This window comes from Nerophis ophidion, linkage group LG06 (assembly GCF_033978795.1).
Source record: "Nerophis ophidion isolate RoL-2023_Sa linkage group LG06, RoL_Noph_v1.0, whole genome shotgun sequence".
Taxonomy (NCBI): domain Eukaryota; kingdom Metazoa; phylum Chordata; class Actinopteri; order Syngnathiformes; family Syngnathidae; genus Nerophis; species Nerophis ophidion.
This window is the reverse complement of record NC_084616.1, coordinates 39,799,934-39,817,847: the sequence shown is the minus strand read 5'-3', so window position 1 is coordinate 39,817,847 and position 17,914 is coordinate 39,799,934. Positions and strand designations below refer to the sequence as shown.

Here is a 17,914-nt window from a genome sequence, read left to right as displayed (position 1 = left end):
TGTTTAGGCACTCGATTGCGTGGAATGATACAGCGACAAACAGACTGGTTTGTTACTTACTCAACTGTGTACAAGAGCTGGGACAAACTTTTATTGAAAATTTTCGTCTTAAACTAACTATACAGTAAATGACGTTTCCAAAAATAAGGTATCACTGTATTGCAAAAAGCAATTCAAGACTTTTTGAACAAAACCCAATAGAAAATGTTTTACTTGCAATGGAAAACATTGTTGTACATAAAGTAAAAAAATAAATTCCAAATGCTATGGATCCTTACATTGACCTGCACTGAACACCTTCTAAAAACTTTATAAAAAAAAATTGGTGTAATAGTTTTTGTATGACCTTGTTTATTCACATGACAATACTTTGTACAGATCATTACACAAACATGCTTTGAATGACAAACACAGGTTTGGGTAAGGAAATTAGGCGACTTGTACCGATGACCAATGAATTAATTACATTAGATTAGATTAGATAGTACTTTATTCATTCCGTCAGGAGAGTTCCTTCAGGAAAATTACAATTTTCAGCACAATCCCATTCAAGATCAGACAAACATTACAGGGAGACAGAACAGGATCGCTGACGGGTCTGCCGGCTTCCAGCGCCCCTTACAAAAAAAGATGAGATACAGGTAAACAAGGGGGGGTGGGGGGGGGAGGAATAGAAGATTAAAATGAAATTATCGGTCTTAGCCTGGGCCTTGGAGAGGGGGTGCAGACTGAGGCCAAGGGGGGAAAAAAAATAAAATTAAATTAAAAAAAAAAAATCATTTGTGTATTGTTTGTGTATCAATTGTGTATCAAGTTGGCCGCGAAGAGCTGCACTAACAAGCTGCAAGTTTGTGCGTGCGAGTGTTTGTGTTTGTCTGATAATTCCTCACCGGCTTGCCAATGGCTTGCTGTCACTTTCAGTTACTGGTGATTCCTTTAGATTTTCCCCCGACTGTGATGATGGGGCTTTAACAGGAAGCTGCTTTCTCCTCCCCGAGAGAAAGTGCGACAGAGCGAGGGCGAGGGAGGGAAAGCGAGGAGGGCTGGCTGGGTGGTAGGGCTTTTTGTAGCCAGCTTGACCATTGTGGTCATCTCAACAGGGAATATTTTCACGAGAGGACTATTTTTCCTAATCCCCTCTAATAAGAGATGACTGACGACTGAGGATATTCAATTTATTGGAAGTTATTCTTTAATAAGGTGAGGTGTGTTTAAACAGGTAATTTAATGACATACAGTACATATAGTATGATTGTTGATGTATTTCCAGCCTTAAAGGAAAGATAAAGCTTCCATAGTAACCGCATTGTATTTTATTGCCATTCAGTCTATTGAAAATGGAATCTGGTATCAAGGGTGTACTCGTTTGATAATGCTTATTAAACATTGTGAAAAATTTCCCATTCCTACAACATGTGGATAATTTGTCATTTCAAATGTATGCCAATTCATGTCCTCTTAAAAAGTAAATAGGTTCCTTTGTGATGGATTTACCATTAGAGGGTGCAGCTGAAGTCTTTGGAAAAAGTTGATGCATTGTTCACGTAAGCAGATTACGGCCTGCAGGAAGCTAAATACTTACATTTTTTTTCTTGAATGCTTTTTTTTCCCAAAAACTGAAAGCTCAGAAACTCCGTATTAATCAAAAGTATGTACCTATTTCGGGTTGAATGAAGTGAACTACGCTACAGATGTCTTTTTAGGGGTTGATAATAAGTTTTTCAAACGTGGTCCAAGCAAAATTAACTGTACAACGGTTAATCGCAACACATAACTGTGTCTTTAAACCAAGTGAACTGCCTGCAGTCACAGCACAACATGAACCATGCCAGCATTGATACTAGCCTGATTGGATGTCATATTTACCATTCAAATGCGACCCAACCATGAGTATTTCTGTCACACACTCTTTTTTCATTATCCTGACCCTTTATTCTACTGTATCTTCATAACTAACTCGTTTTACTTTTCTGCCTTATCATTGTATTTCCAGGTACAAAATCATTCAACATGATGTCCCCCACTGGTGACAATTCTGAGCTACTGGCAGAAATCAAAGCGGGAAAGAGCCTGAAGCCCACACCTCATAGTAAAGGCTATACCACAGTCTTTTCCAACAGTGGACCAACAGGCAACAATGTGCGTCTGCAGCAAAGTGTGATTATTTGGGTGAATTGATGCCTTGAAATTCTAGACTTACCAAGTTTCAGTTCAGGCGAAATGTATATTTGACCATTTCTGCAAGATTTTGTGATGAGAATGTTAGCATGGGAAGCCAAACATTCTGGGAATCTTTAAGGTTAATGATATACTTATAATAATTGTCCAACAGTCAAATATGTAGTTGCATCAAATTTTACCAGTTGACCTCTACTTGTCTTTTTTTTATTTTTCCAGGAAAACACTATATCTCCACCACAAACACGCGCTTCAAGCCCGCCACCCAAGACGTCATCTTCTCCTGTGTCTAATTCATCGGTCTTCTCCCCACCTACAACACCAAGTCCTGCACCTAGTCCACCTGGCTCTGGAACATCAAGGACCTTGTCAGCTTCGGCCAGTTTTGAGCAACTTCCCTTAAATTCTGTAATCAATGGAGGCGGTGTTATGGGCACAGCAGGAGCACAATCAGTCCGAAAGTCAAGCCTTGCAGATGTTGAGGTTCTGGTGCCCACTCATGATGAGCAAGGAAAAGCTATCCCTGAATGGAAGAGGCAAGTGATGGTACGAAAGCTTCAAGTCAAGATGCAAGAGGAGGACGAGCATAAACGCAAGGTAGGCACAGAAGTCTTGTCACATTTCACCTATCTCAGTTGTGTGTTGTGAAGAATACAAAGTAAGAATGTTAAATTTGGTTGTTTTGATTAACAATAATCACACCACACAAATGGGATACAAATGGATCTGGAAGTGGATTTTTTTTTTACATAGAGTGTTGTGTTGATGCATGTGTTTATTTTAGACATTTTCCACCTTTCTCTTCCTTCAGATGAGTGTTTAAAGTTTGATCACCCAGAATAAGTATTAATTTTTAGAATAAATTATCTATCTTGATCAGTCATTGCTTAATGACACCACAACTCTGGTTGTTTAAGAACCTAATTCTCCTTAACAATTTGATGTTGTTAAGTAATGCTGACAACTACTGTAGTGATACTCCTAATTTTTTTTAGTTTAGTGCATGGAATGGTCATTTGCATTACTCGCTCCAATCTGCATGTGTTTAGTATTTCTTGGGGATTGCTGCATGTTTTTCAATCAGTATTTACTAACAGAGTCTTTGGAGTGATGTGAAGACTTGGCTCCATTGTCCATCACAGCAAAGAGCACACTTGGAAATTTGATTCACACTATTGACATGGTGTTTGATGATGGAGTCTTGTGGTTTCAAGTTAATACATGAAGATTTAGTGGTGTGATGTCAAGCCTATTCACACTACAGGTAAAAGATCAGGATTTAACAAAACGAAAAAATACTAAAAGTACTTTTGAATCATATAAGGAGTGCGGATAAAAGAAAATATGAAAGCTAATAGAGTTACATCCGTATCTTTATTTGTACAAAAGTGAAGTGGTGAACAATACCTCACTACAACTGAGAATAACAGGTCAGTTTGCAACCAACCACAAAGCCAAGGTTTTTGAATATCACTGTTGTTGGGTGACAAATTTGGTGCAGTCTATTGCACTGTTTATGGTCTTCAAAGCGCCCTACAACTGATGAATGCATAATCAAAGATAAAATACCTATATTCCTACTCTAGCAATTAATAACAGGGACACAACTTATAGAGGAATACCTTTGACATAAATATACTAGTGACATATGTACTGTAAATGTACATACAATTAACACATCCATAACCTACTATAAACCTCTTTATACAAAAGCCATGTAGTAATTTGGCATGAACAATAGAACAGAAAAAGGGGCAACACTTATTGTACTCACTTAAGAGTTTGATGCTGGAAATGAGGCAGTGCCATTGCACCACTAAATCCATGTAAATCCTGTGTGCCCAGAAGGCTGTGCAATGAAGCGTGTGTTGAAACAAGGAACTACATTCTGAAGGAATCCATCCCCTCCCTCCCATTTTCTTTTCTCTTGGTCTCCTTTGACCTCTGATTTAGTTTGCGGCGCGTGGGCACTACCAGCCTCAGGAATGGCACTACTCCCACATCTACAATGCTATTTTGGGCCCATTTGGTGAACTGATGACCGAGGGTGATCTCAACCGTATTGAAAAGCAAATCGAGAACCTACAAGTGATGCACAAAGTGTCGGAAGTCGAGAAAGAACTGGAAGAACTTGAGCAGGAGCTTCATCAGCTTCTACCCGTTTCTGCAGCTCTCACTCAGGGACATTTCTCAGTAAATCCAAAACAAGTGCATGGCCAAGCTGAAGATCTTCCAGCCTGGTGCAGCAAAATTTCTACTTTGCTGAAAAGTATGGCTATTCTTCTCGCCACCCTGGGGGGTAAAGAGATTGACATTCTGGATCTTATAAATCCTGCATATTCTCTAAAAGGGGAAAATGACTCAGCAGCCAGTCAGTCAGATGCAGTTGGATCCATTGGCACAGGATTTATCGGACGTTCTCAGTCCTTCTCCACAAAGGAAGAAGTGGAGAAGGAAATAAAGCAGTTTGGTGTTTCTGTGAAGAACCTTAAGGCCAATTACGAAATTAATAGTCAATTACAGTCTGTGAATAAAGAGACTAGGGTGTATAAACGCCAGAGCTCACTCCCAGTTGTAAGTAAGACTAGTAATCTTCCAAAGACAGTTTACCAGAAAGATGTTACTTGCTCCTCTGTTAGTGCCCCTCACTCCCACATCAATTGTGTTTTATCCTCAGTGGAGGAGTTAAAGCTTGTTGAAGAGCCAGTTATTGTGGCCTCTCATGTGCCTAAAACCTATGCATCCACCGAGATCATAGTTTCAACCAACAGTAAAGAGTTTAACCAGGTTCTTTCAACAGACCCCATTTTAAATAATGACCATCTAACAAGAAGTTTGGAAGTGCAGACAGATCTCAGCTATGTTCAGGAATGCATTGAAACAAGGAAAGAGAGGATTGTTTTCCTGTTTCTTGAACACTGGCGCAAGTACACCATCTCTGAATTCTGTCAAACTGGCAGAAGGGGAAATAATCCAGATGTGGGCTGGGAGAACTTGACTCAAAATAACACAAACAACATTGGAGAGAGGAAGAGTGATGACGACAAGCTCTTCCTTTTCATGAAGTCCAAGCAGGTAGTGGGAAAACTGATCGGCCACTGGAGAACCATCATGAGCCAGGTGCCCAGTCGCCAGATTCGCAGGCTTAGTCGAGCCCAGATGATCTACTGGCCAGAACATTTCCTGCCTCACATCAATGGTTCACCTGTGAGCTATGAAAGCCTGACCCTTGACCTTTTCATGCTTGGATATTTCCAGCTGCTGGAAATGAACATGTCTCGTAGCGAGCGCAAATTCCGCCACCTCTTGTGCTACGAGATGTTTGATTGTCTCGGTAGGCATCCGTGGGAGGTCATAAAGCTGTTCCACAAGGAGGTCATGAAGGAACTTGAGAGAGGAAAGCGAGACTGGGTGGATGGATTTGAGGACATCAAGCTGAAGTACTTTGGGGACTCTGTTGATGAGGGAGGTGTGATGACAGCTTCTCTGCTTTCCATGTCTCCTGCGGGGAGATTAAATCCAAAAGAAGAGCCACTTCCCCCTCCACCTTGTCATCCTCCACCTCCTCCACCACCTGAACATCCTGTACCCCTACCACCACCAACACATGCCCCACCACCCTCACAATTAGTCACGCCCTTATTATCGGCCTTGGATAGTGCCTTGGACCCTAATCCATATGTTAAACAAAATACCACGCTGAACTCATTAGACAATGCACAGGGTGATCTTAAAGTAATTGAGCACAAGATGTTGACTGAACAAATGGTTCTCAAAGGTTCTTGTTTAGATCAGGATGAGATTCAGGGGATACACACATACACTGATGCAACACAACCAGACACACCCACCCACAACACCGAAGAAAACAAAGGAGCAGTCCCAGTTAAAGAGTTAACTGTTAGAACTTTCGCTCAAACACCGGTTGCTCAACCTCTACCTGGACATAGTGAAGACTCAATCAAAGTAATCTATGAACTAAAAGAGTTTAGCAATGAGGAGATCATTAGATACATTGATCGAAGCTTTTCCTTCTGGAAGGAAAAAGAAGCTGAGCTTTTTGACATCTAACAGCTTTGATTATAAATGTACATTGTACATGCATTACTAGCATAATCAGGAAAATAAACCTGCCTACCTTCTTACATGTTGAGTAAAATGGGGCATTCACTTTGAGGCCATGTCACATGAGCGACTTAGCAGCTGCAAAAAACAGAGCATCCATTTACAACTTATTGTGAAGTGGATATAAAGAATAGAAATATAATGTCTTTGGTGTCAAAGTCCCAAAACATGTTTCAATCATTTGGAATGTATTTTATAAGAAACATTGTAAATGAAAAAATAACTTTACCTTCAGTTCCTCCATCATAATGATTAAATGTTTAAAGTTGTGTAAAAACTTGTAAAAGATTTGCCATACACGCGGTGTAGCGTTTGCGTTGAGCGTCTGTGTGCTGAATGGCAAAATGCATTGCAAATACAATTATACTTTTTTGACTTACAGGAAGGCAGGACTTTTTCAGATCTAAATAACTAGTTTTTATAGTAAGGAGTAAACATGCAGTACAAAAAGAGCTTTTATTTGACATGTGAAGACTTCCAGGTAAGGAAGATGCAACAACATTGCTGAAATATGATGCATTCACCTTTTACCGAGATTTTGTCATTGCAACATGAGTTCCAACTAGTTTAGAATCATTTATGTGCTTGTAGATTTGCTAGGTTTTAAGATTTCAATGTGTTGCCCTACTCTTTTGTTTTGAGTTATGTTAAATAAAGTTGTTTACATCTTTGTGACTACTTCGTATTAGCTCTTTGTTAAAGCAGAGTTTTGCATCATGTTAAATGATTAAAAAACAGTAATAGAACACAGACAGTTTGTTACATAGACTGTTATTGTTCACCACCCTGCTGCGAGGCGCTTTAACGTTCAAGTCCCACACTTTTCTTATTACGTCTTCCAGCATTGAGATTACCTTCAAATAACCCTCTTAGCACCTCCCGGTGTCATGCTATCTGTGGCTTAAAAACTGTAAGGAGGTTACCGCAACTCTTCATCAACTCACGGCCCAACTAGGAAAGCAGTCAATGGGTGAACTTTAAAATTGAAATATCATTACACATAAGATTTATTCACAATAACAAGCAAAAATTAACAACGCTCTACTGATGCTATTACTATTGCTTATATCATATAAACTAACAATAATTGATTGATTAGATAGAGATGGATGGATAGATAGATGGGTAGGTAGATAGATAGATAGATAGATAGACAGATACATAGATAGATAGATGGATAGACAGACAGACGGATGTACAGACAGACAGACAGACAGACAGACAGACAGATAGATAGATAGATAGAGCCGTGAGTGACAGCCATGCTTGTCTGTCATCTTATTGAACTCCAACCAAAATTTAGTATTCAATTAATTAGTTAAAAATATGGTCAGTTATTTTTTTAAACTGTTGTTTTAAACCGAAAATGATACTAATTGGTGGTGCTCTTATATTTTTGGTTAAAAAAGATGCTATTTTGAACCAGTAACACAAATAAAAATGAAGGTTGTGGAGTTATTATTTGTTTAAAAAAATCTATATAGATTCCATGAAATCACAAAAACTATCACATATATCATATCAATTTATTTATTTTTTTAATTCCCTGGGGAGTGATAAAAAATTCACGACATGGATAACCTTACTTGGATCCGTATTTGCCAAGGCAAGTCAAATACTTATAAATGCATCGGAGTAATGCATCTTGTCGAGAAAATCCAAGATGGCTGCCCTGGTTCCCACTTTTCCCATTAAAGTCTAACAAAAGACAGAAGAGGATACAGTTACTCATCGGCGCTGTCTGAGAAAACCTCTTGTTATGTTAGAGAAACAGGAGAGGAATACATATTGTGTGCACTGTTTGCCGTATGTTTTAATGTATCCTGAATGTTAAAGTACTGTATATATGTCTCTATATACACTCATCTGCTTTGAGCAGTCTATAAAGGATGTTTCACAGATTAAAATTCATAACTATAATAATATAATGTTGAATAGATTGTTGATTGTTTTTTAAAGCATCTGCAACGAAATGGAGTGCACTATAGACTACAACCTATTGATTTAGTTTCAACTAGGGTGCTATTTAAAGTACAGTACATTGTCTATGTGAAGTTAAACTAAATCAGTGCTCCAAAAACTCATCCCTGCAGCATTAATCAAATCAATGCAAAACTGGCATGGAAACAAGAGTTCAGAACATACCTAAAAAGATTCTCCCATATTATTTAAACAATGAACTGGCTTTTATTCTTCTAGCCAGTTATTAGACAGACCCTGACATGGTAACATATGTCAGTCTGTTTTCTGCTTTTTTGTCTTGTGTACAACGACATATCTTTCAAATGAAGGGTTATACAAACTAGGCGCACTTTTCGAGGGTTTACTCACACAGTATTATTTGTCGCTCTGCCGACCTTGACAGGCTGATGAGGAGGCGGCACGTCTGGCATCGATGCCCGCCTGGAGGAGAGACATGATGAAGAAGAAAATGAACGAAGAGAGGTGAGTAATGAAGCTGTGTTGTTCTGTGTTCTGTTCGGTCAGGGTAGAGGGACCACGATCCACATTCAAGTGAATCATCACCATGCAGCAGTTGGCCGGTTGGTTGTTGTAACACATGTACTTTTTAGGGACATGTAAAACAAAATGAGGTAAAAACAGATCTGAACAAGGAATCTGGTCAAGGTAATGTGGCCTAATTATGAAATAGAAAAATGTTTTGTTGCTACATGTAATCCTGTAAATTATTTGATATTTACACCTTTCCCTCTTCTGTTTATGCCCTCCTGATGTGACAGGGAACAAAAGAGGTAAGAACCAAAATTCTACTGATACACTTTGTTCAATCACAATTGTGCATATTTTATTGTATAGTTGTGATTTTTTTTTAAGTACTACTACTATGGTGTAAATGAGAAAAGTCCACTTAATTATCTATAAATATGGAAAAGGATACCAGTGGAAGTAGACTAAAAGTTACACAGTTTAAGTCTACTCCAGTCTCAACACAAGAAAATGCTATCAAAATGAATGAGCATTAGAAGCTAACATTGGTTATCTTACAAAATTAAGAACATCTGCCATTATCAATCGCTATAGGCAGTACTGTTGGGGATTGGTGACTAATGTTGTTACTAGAACGATAAGAATATCTACCTTATCCTTAGAAACATACAAGTTACTTTTTACCTCCTCGACTTATGTTAGCATCACAATGCTAATAGCTAAACCCACAGTAGTCATAGTGCACTTACCTGCAAAGTTGGCCAACATAAACATATCCTTGTGTTCCATAGATAGGACGTCTCATAGAATATACATTTTGATTTATATATTGACTGAATTTTTGGAGGAAAATTCACTGACTTTTCTCAAAAACAAGAGCACGTCGGCGTCAGGGGTCTATTCAAAACACACACAGACACTTTGAAACTGCCGCGCCATTGTGGTGACGTCATAAGCATAACTAATTGTGTTGCTAGGTCAAAATATCACACACAACTCTTAGTGATTGATTGATTAAAACTTTTATGGGTAGAATGCACAGTACAGTACATATTCCCTACAATTGACCACTAAATGGTAACACCCGAATACGTTTTTCAACTTGTTTAAGTCAGGATCCACGTTAATCAATTCATATCAAAATATAGTATAGTATAGTATACTATAGCAGTGGTTCTCAACCTTTTTTTAGTGATGTACCCCCTGTAAACATTCATTTAATTCAAGTACCCCCTAATCAGAGCAAAAAGCATTTTTGTTTAAAAAAAAAAAGCGATAAAGAAGTAAAATACAGCACTATGTCATCAGTTTCTGATTTATCAAATTGTATAACAGTGCAAAATATTGCTCATTTGTAGTGGTCTTTCTTGAACCATTTGGGAAAAAAGACATTAAAATAAGAAAAAAACTTGTTGAAAAATAAACAAGTGATTCAATTATAAATAAAGATTTATACACAAAAGAAGTAATCATCAACTTAAAGTGCCCTCTTTGGGGATTGTAATAGAGATCCATCTGGATTCATGAACTTAATTCTAAACATTTCTTCACAAAAAAATAAATCTTTAACATCAATATTTATGGAACATGTCCACAAAAAAATCTAGCTGTCAACACTGAATATTGCATTGTTGCATTTCTTTGCACAGTTTATGAACTTACATTCATATTTTGTTGAAGTATTATTCAATAAATATAATTATAAAGGATTTTTGAATTGTTGCTATTTTTAGAATATTTTTTAAAAATCTCACGTACCCCTTGGCATACCTTCAAGTACCCCGAGGCGTATGCGTACCCTCATTAGCGAACCACTGGTATAGTATAGTATAATATAGTATAGTATAGTATAGTATAGTTTAGTATAGTATATAGTATAGTGTGGTAGGTCTAAAGTACACACCTAATACTCTATCCATCTTTATTCCCCTTTATTAAAACTATTAATAAAAAAGTTTGTAGATATTCAATAAAATGGTAAAATAGTGTAGGTGTGTGTATCAGTTTAAGAAAAATAAAGAACTTGAGTCAAATTTAAAGGCAAAATTAAGTTCCTACAGAGTCCAGTTACAGACAAACTCAAAACATATAGCCGCTTTTTCGAGGAGCAGGGGAAAGATTTTATTAGTAAACATTATGAAAGCCTTTTATTGCAACTGTACAATTAAATCAAAAGCAGTGTATTATTTGTTGCAGACATGCAATAAAAAAGAATAATGGAATAATAAAGATAACATGTACAAACCCCGTTTCCATATGAGTTGGGAAATTGTGTTAGATGTAAATATAAACGGAATACAATGATTTGCAAATCCTTTTCAACCCATATTCAATTTAATGCACTACAATGACAAGATATTTGATGTTCAAACTCATAAACTTTTTTTTTTTTTTGCAAATAATAATTAACTTAGAATTTCATGGCTGCAACACGTGCCAAAGTAGTTGGGAAAGTATATATTCACCACTGTGTTATATCACTTTTTCTTTTGACAACACTCAATAAACGTTTGGGAACTGAGGAAACTAATTGTTGAAGCTTTGAAGGTGGAATTCTTTCCCATTCTTGTTTTATGTAGAGCTTCAGTCGTTCAACAGTCCGGGGTCTCCGCTGTCATATTTTACGTTTCATAATGCGCCACACATTTTTGATGGGAGACAGGTCTGGACTGCAGGCGGGCCAGGAATGAACCCGCACTCTTTTACTACAAAGCCACGCTGTTGTAACACGTGGCTTGGCATTGTTTTGCTGAAATAAGCAGCGGCGTCCATGATAACGTTGCTTGGATGACAACATATGTTGCTCCAAAACCTGTATGTACCTTTCAGCATTAATGGTGCCTTCACAGATGTGTAAGTTACCCATGCCTTGGGCAATAATGCACCCCCATACCATCACAGATGCTGGCTTTTGAACTTTGCGCCTATAACAATCCGAATGGTTATTTCCTCTTTGTTCTGGAGGACACACTGTCCTATGTTTCCAAATATAATTTCAAATGTGGACTCGTCAGACCAAAGAACACTTTTCCTCTTTGCATCAGTCCATCTTAGATGAGCTGGGGCCCAGCGAAGCCGGCGGCATCTCAGGGTGTTGTTGATAAATGGGTTTGGGTTTGCATAGTAGAGTTTTAACTTGCACTTATAAATGCAGCTACCAGCTGTAGTTACTGACAGTGGTTTTATGAAGTGGTCCTGAGCCCATGTGGTGATATCCTTTACACACTGATGTCGGTTTTTGATGCAGTACTGCCTGAGGGATCAAAGGTCCGTAATATTATCGCTTACGTGCAGTGATTTCTCCAGATTCTCTGAACCTTTTTAATGATTTTACGGACTGTAGATGGTAAAATCCCTAAATTCCTTGCAATAGCTCGATGAGAAATATTGTTCTAAAACTGTTCTACAATTTGCTTACAAAGTGGTGACCCTTGCCCCATCCTTGTTTGTGAATTACTTAGCATTTCATGGAAGCTGCTTTTATACCCAATCATGGCACCCAACTGTTCCCAATTAGCCTGCACACCTGTGGGATGTTCCATATAAGTGTTTGAAGAGCATTCCTCAACTTTATCAGTACTTACTGCCACCTTTCCTAACTTCTTTGTCAAGTGTTGCTGGCATCAAATTCTAAAAGTAATGATTATTAGCAAAAAAATAATTGTTTATCTGTGTGAACATCAAATATTTTGTCTTTGTAGCATATTCAACTGAATATGGGCTGAAAATGATTTGCAAATCATTGTATTCAGTTTATATTTACATCAACACAATTTCCCAACTCATATGGAATCGGAGTTTGTACAAAAAGTTAAATTAGAATAAAAAAAATGCATTGTTCAGATCATCCATGAAGCATCCTGATTAGCAACCAGGGACAGTTGTGTCCTGATTGCCAGTGATGGACAGGTGAGGGCGCCAGCAGCTTACACCAGAGGAATGGTGGTATATATATAAAAAAGAATAATAGAATAATAAAGATAAAATGGTACTAAAAGTTAAATTAGATAAAGAAAATTCATTGTTCTGACCATCCATGAAAACTCCTGATTGGCAACAAGGACAGGTGTGTCCTGATTGTCAATCATGGACAGGTGAGGAAGCCTGTGCTTACACCAGAAGAATGGTGGTGAAAAAAAAGAATAATAAAAATAAAATGTACAAAAAGTTAAATTAGATAAAGAAAATACATTCTTATGATCATCCATGAAAAATCCTGATTGGCAACCAGGGACAAGTGTGTCCTGATTGCCAATCATGATGGACAGGTGAGGAAGCCAGCGCTTACACCAGAATGGTGGTACAAAAAAACCTAAAAAAAAAACAATAATTGAATAATAAAGATCAAATGTACAAAAAGTTAAATTAGAAAAAAGAAAATGCATTGTTCTGACATGCGCAGCATTTTTCGTTTTGTGTCACGACTGTGTTAGTTGTGACGCCAGGATGCAGAGACGGCAGGCGTAAAATGTTTTTTTAAGGACATAAACAAACACGTGCAGCAAGGAAGTGCACAAGGCTCAAACAGAAATAGGTAGCACAAAACGCAAACCAACACTGACATACAAAGCAAAATCCTCCATGGAGCATCCTTATTGCAAAACAGGGACAGGTGTGTCCTGATTGCCAATCATGGACAGGTGATGAAGCCAGTGCTTACACCAGAGGAATGGTGGTAAACGGAGGCAAACAGAAAGTGAAAAAAAAAATAAGAGCGCTGGACAGGAAAGAATACAAAATACAAAAAAGCAATGATAACGGTTATGCGAGTTAATGACAGAAAAGGTAGTACAGTATGTGTAGTTTATTGCAAATTCGGTGATAAATAGGAACGTGCCGAGTGATTGGCCACCAATCTGACTAATAATCCCCCGGTTGACTAGCGAGACGAGCTAAATGTGTATCCCCATATTTAGTGTGGAGACACTCCCCTAAGTTAATGATAATAACCTCCATTACAGCAAATAAACTGCATATCTTAGTATCTTAAGTATCAGTATCAAATATTATCAATAGGTTTAGTATTAGGACAGGGCTAAATTTGTTACAAAACCGAGAGCAAGCAGGAGCCGGCAGGAGCTTTACAAAAACACCAAGAAATACTCCAGTAGTCTATTTCAGTGGTTCTCAACCTTTTTTCAGTGATGAACATTTTTTTTAATTCAAGTACCCCCTAATCAGAGCAAAGCATTTTTGGTTGAAAAAAAGAGATAAAGAAGTAAAATACAGCACTATGTCATGAGTTTCTGATTTATTAAATTGTATAACAGTGCAAAATATTGCTCATTTGTAATGGGCTTTTTTTTAACCATTTGGAAAAAAAGATATAAAAATAACTAAAAACTTGTTGAAAAATAAACAAGTGATACAATTATAAATAAAGATTTCTACACAGAAGTAATCATCAACTTAAAGTGCCCTCTTTGGGGATTGTAATAGACATCCATGTGGATTCATGAACTTAATTCTAAACATTTCTTCACAAAAAACAAAATCTTTAACATCAATATTTATGGAACATGTCCACAAGAAATCTAGCTGTCAACACTGAATATTAAATTGTTGCATTACCTTTCACAGTTTATGAACTTACATTCATATTTTGTTGAAGTATTATTCAATAAATATATTTATAAATGATTTTTGAATTGTCGCTGTTTTTAGAAAATTTTTGAAAAATCTCACGTACCTGGCATACCTTCAAGTACCCCCAGGGGTATGCGTACCCCCATTTGAGAACCACTGGTCTAGTTTAAGAAGTGTCAATGCAACCGCATTACAGCAGAGAGTAAGAATAAATTAACAAATAGATTAATAAGAGTCTAGAGAGAGAGGATCATCTAACAGCTCCGAAGTGTTGATGTGTCTGCACTAAGGAGTGTGGAACGATTAATTAATTGGTGGTGTCGACAGTAAAGGTAATATCAGTATATGACTGCTATTAGAGTGATTAGGTAGATAATTATATTTTCCTAAAATATTTTTTTTACTATGTTTTCAAATTTGGGTAATAATTCATTGGACACAGGCAAACAAATATTTAATACAGTAATATATAGTAGTTTTACATTTTATATTGTAATTGTGTGTTATTGACTTTGTTTTATTAACACAATTTAATTTGATAAAAAAGAATACGGAACTAGTTTTAATATTCTGTTCATGTGGTAAGCTGTCAGTAGCACTTACCATTAATAAATTGAAAAAAGTACAGTTAATATATGTGATCGATATTGGTATCTGCCGACCTCCCTCATGGATGGTCTGTATCAAAATCGGCAGCATAAATCCCTGATTGAAACATCCCTAGTAATAAATATCAATTATTTTCTTAAAATATTTTTTTTGTTATATTTACAAATTTAGGTAATAATTCATCGGACACAGGCAAAAAATATTGAATAGAGTAATATATAGTATTTTTTTATTTTATTTAGTTATTGTGTATTATCATTATTATTATTTAATTTTTTTTTTTTATTTATTATTTTCCAAAAATAACACCAGCTAAAACATATAACAAACAGAGGAAAAACAAAACACACAAGACAAAGCAAATACAACCAAACAAACCACCCTCCGTCCCACTCATATTCAAGCATCCATTGAGAGATGCTTACATGAACTCGAGAAAATCCAAAATGAAAATAAATTAAAATAACAAACAATAAATCATTAAAAAAAATAGATAGTAATAATAACAATAATTCATACATTAACCATCTGACCATCTTGTGTATTATTGACTTTGTTTTGCGCACACAATTTAATTTGACAAAAAAATAATACAGAACTAGTTTTAACATCTGCAATGGGATGGCGACTTGTCCAGGGTGTACACTGCCTTCCGCCCAATTGTAGCAGAGATAGGCACCAGTGCCCCCCGCGAGCCCAAAAGGAATAAGCGGTAGAAAATGGATGGATGAATAGTTTTAATATTATGTTCATATTGTTAAGCTGTCAATAGCACTTACCATAAATAAATTTAAAAAAGTACAGTTAAAAAATGTGATCGGTATTGGTATCTGTCGATCTCAGTAATGGAGGGTCGGTATCAGAATCTCCAACATTAATCCCTGATTGGAACATCTCCAGTAATAAATATTGCATTTTTTTAAATGTATGTATTATTGTTTTATCTATCTCTCTATATTAATTTCACTGTACATAAAAGGCATTTTAATGCTTATACTTAACAGTATTTTTTTACATTTCGGAACACATCCAGAAAAGCGGAGGAGAAGGCCAAACAGGCCAAAGAGATGGAGGAGAAGACAGAGCAGGACCGATTAAGAACCCTGGGCTACGATGAGACCAAGCTGGCCCCCTGGCAGCGACAGATCATCCTGAAGAAAGGGGACATAGCCAAACAGTGACCCGGCCTTCTATACTCCTCCTCTGCTGCCGCCCATCACAACGTCCTCCCATATACTCCACACTCATGGCCTTCACTGATTGCTCCTCCCTCCTTGATACTTATTCCCAGCCCCCACTCACACAGGAACTTGCTGCGGTCGCCGCCTCCACGGTGGTGGCCCATTTTCAAAGTCTCATGGAGAAACAAACAATAGTGTAGCTTTGGCATGCACTGGTTGCCCTTTACGTAAGACCACATATTTTTAACTGCATGTGTCCTTAATTCCGATACTTGTAGTTGTACTTATATGAACAGTGAGTGACAAGCAAAAGGGGCTATTTGTGAGCATTGTTGCCACAGAAATTAGGCAAAGAGCTGTTATATTTGTTTTGTACAATAGCCACGATCACGGTTATGCAAACAATGGTTAGTTAGTAGCTTTCTTTTTCTATACTAAACAACTCTTTTATCATCGCCACCCTTTTGTGTAAAGCTCATAGACGTGCATTCTTCACATTTCGGCCATAGTTATCTTATAAAGCAATATGTTTATTCACTTTGCGGGAAATCAATGTCCACATTATTAGCAAATCAAAATGTTCTTAATCAGCAATGGTAAAATGAAAAGGTCCCATCGTTCGTAATCCATTTATCAATATGTGTTAATCTATACTGTGGTCATGAATGTTGTATAATGTGTATCAAGCGTATAATGTATAAACTATTTGCCTGACCCAGATATTCTGTAAGAGAAAGAAAAAAACGAATCAAGCGGAGAAATGCAAACGTGCAAGAATTTCTAGATGTTTTTCTTTTTCAAAATGTCACAAATGTTTACTGCTATATGTCAGATGTACAGAATGTTGTGAAGATACAATAATGTCGTCAGCAACAACAGATCTCGTCGTCGAGGGGAGTCCATTGGAAATAATGATTTGCTTTCATCGGATGCCATATGATGTTGGAATTGAAAATGATGTAAACGTCATTGCCATTTCATTTTTCTATACATATACACTTTGTACATATTCACCCTATATAAATGTGATTATTCCATTGTTTGCGTACTGCATCTCAGCCTTGATTGAATAGAACGTTGGCTAATTCAAGCATAATTTTGTTTTCAGACTGTTAAAAATGAAAGGAAATAAATTGTAATAACCAAACTGATTAGAATGGGTATTTATTGTGAGCACACTTGTCTTAATATTATTACTTTATTAAATATTATTTAACAGGCAGGACATACAATAATTAATGATTCAAATGACCACGGTTTACATTATAATAGTCAATTATTCAATTCCTGAGTCCAGTTTGATGCTAGTGACATATTCCAAATGGTTTATTTGTGTTTCTGTAGTTGAGTAGTTCTTGTATATTTTATTTTATGTGCTATTACATTTCTAAGTTGTACCTTTACCTGAATATTTCATAATTAACATGTTGCACTTGCTATATTTTATATTCAGTCCATTACAGAGTAAAAAATAAATACAATTTAAAAAAAATGTGCATCTGAAAAAAACATTGTCGCCTGCTCCTATTTACACTAAAATGTATTATTTGACAAAATACTTAAAAACACTTACTTTGGATATAGTTTGATTGGTTTCTTTTCCCTTAGTAATGTACCTAAACTTGTACAATGGTACCTCAACTTAAGAGTGTTTTGAGATAAGAGCTGTCCATTAGTTGGTGAGGCAATGGGCACAAGGATCAGCCCAAAACATCTAGTCTTACTTGCCAGTATTAAATGATAGCTAAAGCTGCACACAACTTTGTTTTTGCAACCATGGTAAGTAA

The 17,914-nt window shown here is 36.8% G+C and overlaps 1 protein-coding gene and 1 long non-coding RNA gene across 10 annotated transcripts in view; one reads left to right on the top strand and one right to left on the bottom strand.

The window, feature by feature from the left end:
- Positions 1–17,278, top strand: part of espn (espin) — a 91,076-nt gene extending 73,798 nt beyond the window's left edge. For 3 of the 9 annotated variants that reach the window (XM_061903746.1, XM_061903747.1, XM_061903745.1), the window contains 3 exons: positions 1,994–2,169; positions 2,398–2,775; positions 4,132–8,631. In XM_061903746.1, coding sequence (XP_061759730.1) covers positions 1,994–2,169; positions 2,398–2,775; positions 4,132–6,249 — 2,672 coding nt within the window. In that variant the 3' untranslated portion in view covers positions 6,250–8,631. Of the gene's footprint in view, positions 1–763; positions 1,201–1,993; positions 2,170–2,397; positions 2,776–4,131; positions 8,632–8,668; positions 8,749–9,035; positions 9,057–15,979 lie in introns of those variants that run through there. The other 6 variants (XM_061903754.1, XM_061903749.1, XM_061903752.1 and 3 more) reach the window with 4 other exon arrangements.
- Positions 200–17,914, bottom strand: part of LOC133554706 (uncharacterized) — a 20,936-nt gene continuing 3,221 nt past the window's right edge. The window contains exons 2-4 of the long non-coding RNA XR_009807189.1: positions 8,635–8,706; positions 6,317–6,381; positions 200–617 (exon numbers count right to left, since the gene is read on the bottom strand). This is a non-coding gene — a long non-coding RNA (uncharacterized LOC133554706). The remainder of the gene's footprint in view (positions 618–6,316; positions 6,382–8,634; positions 8,707–17,914) is intronic.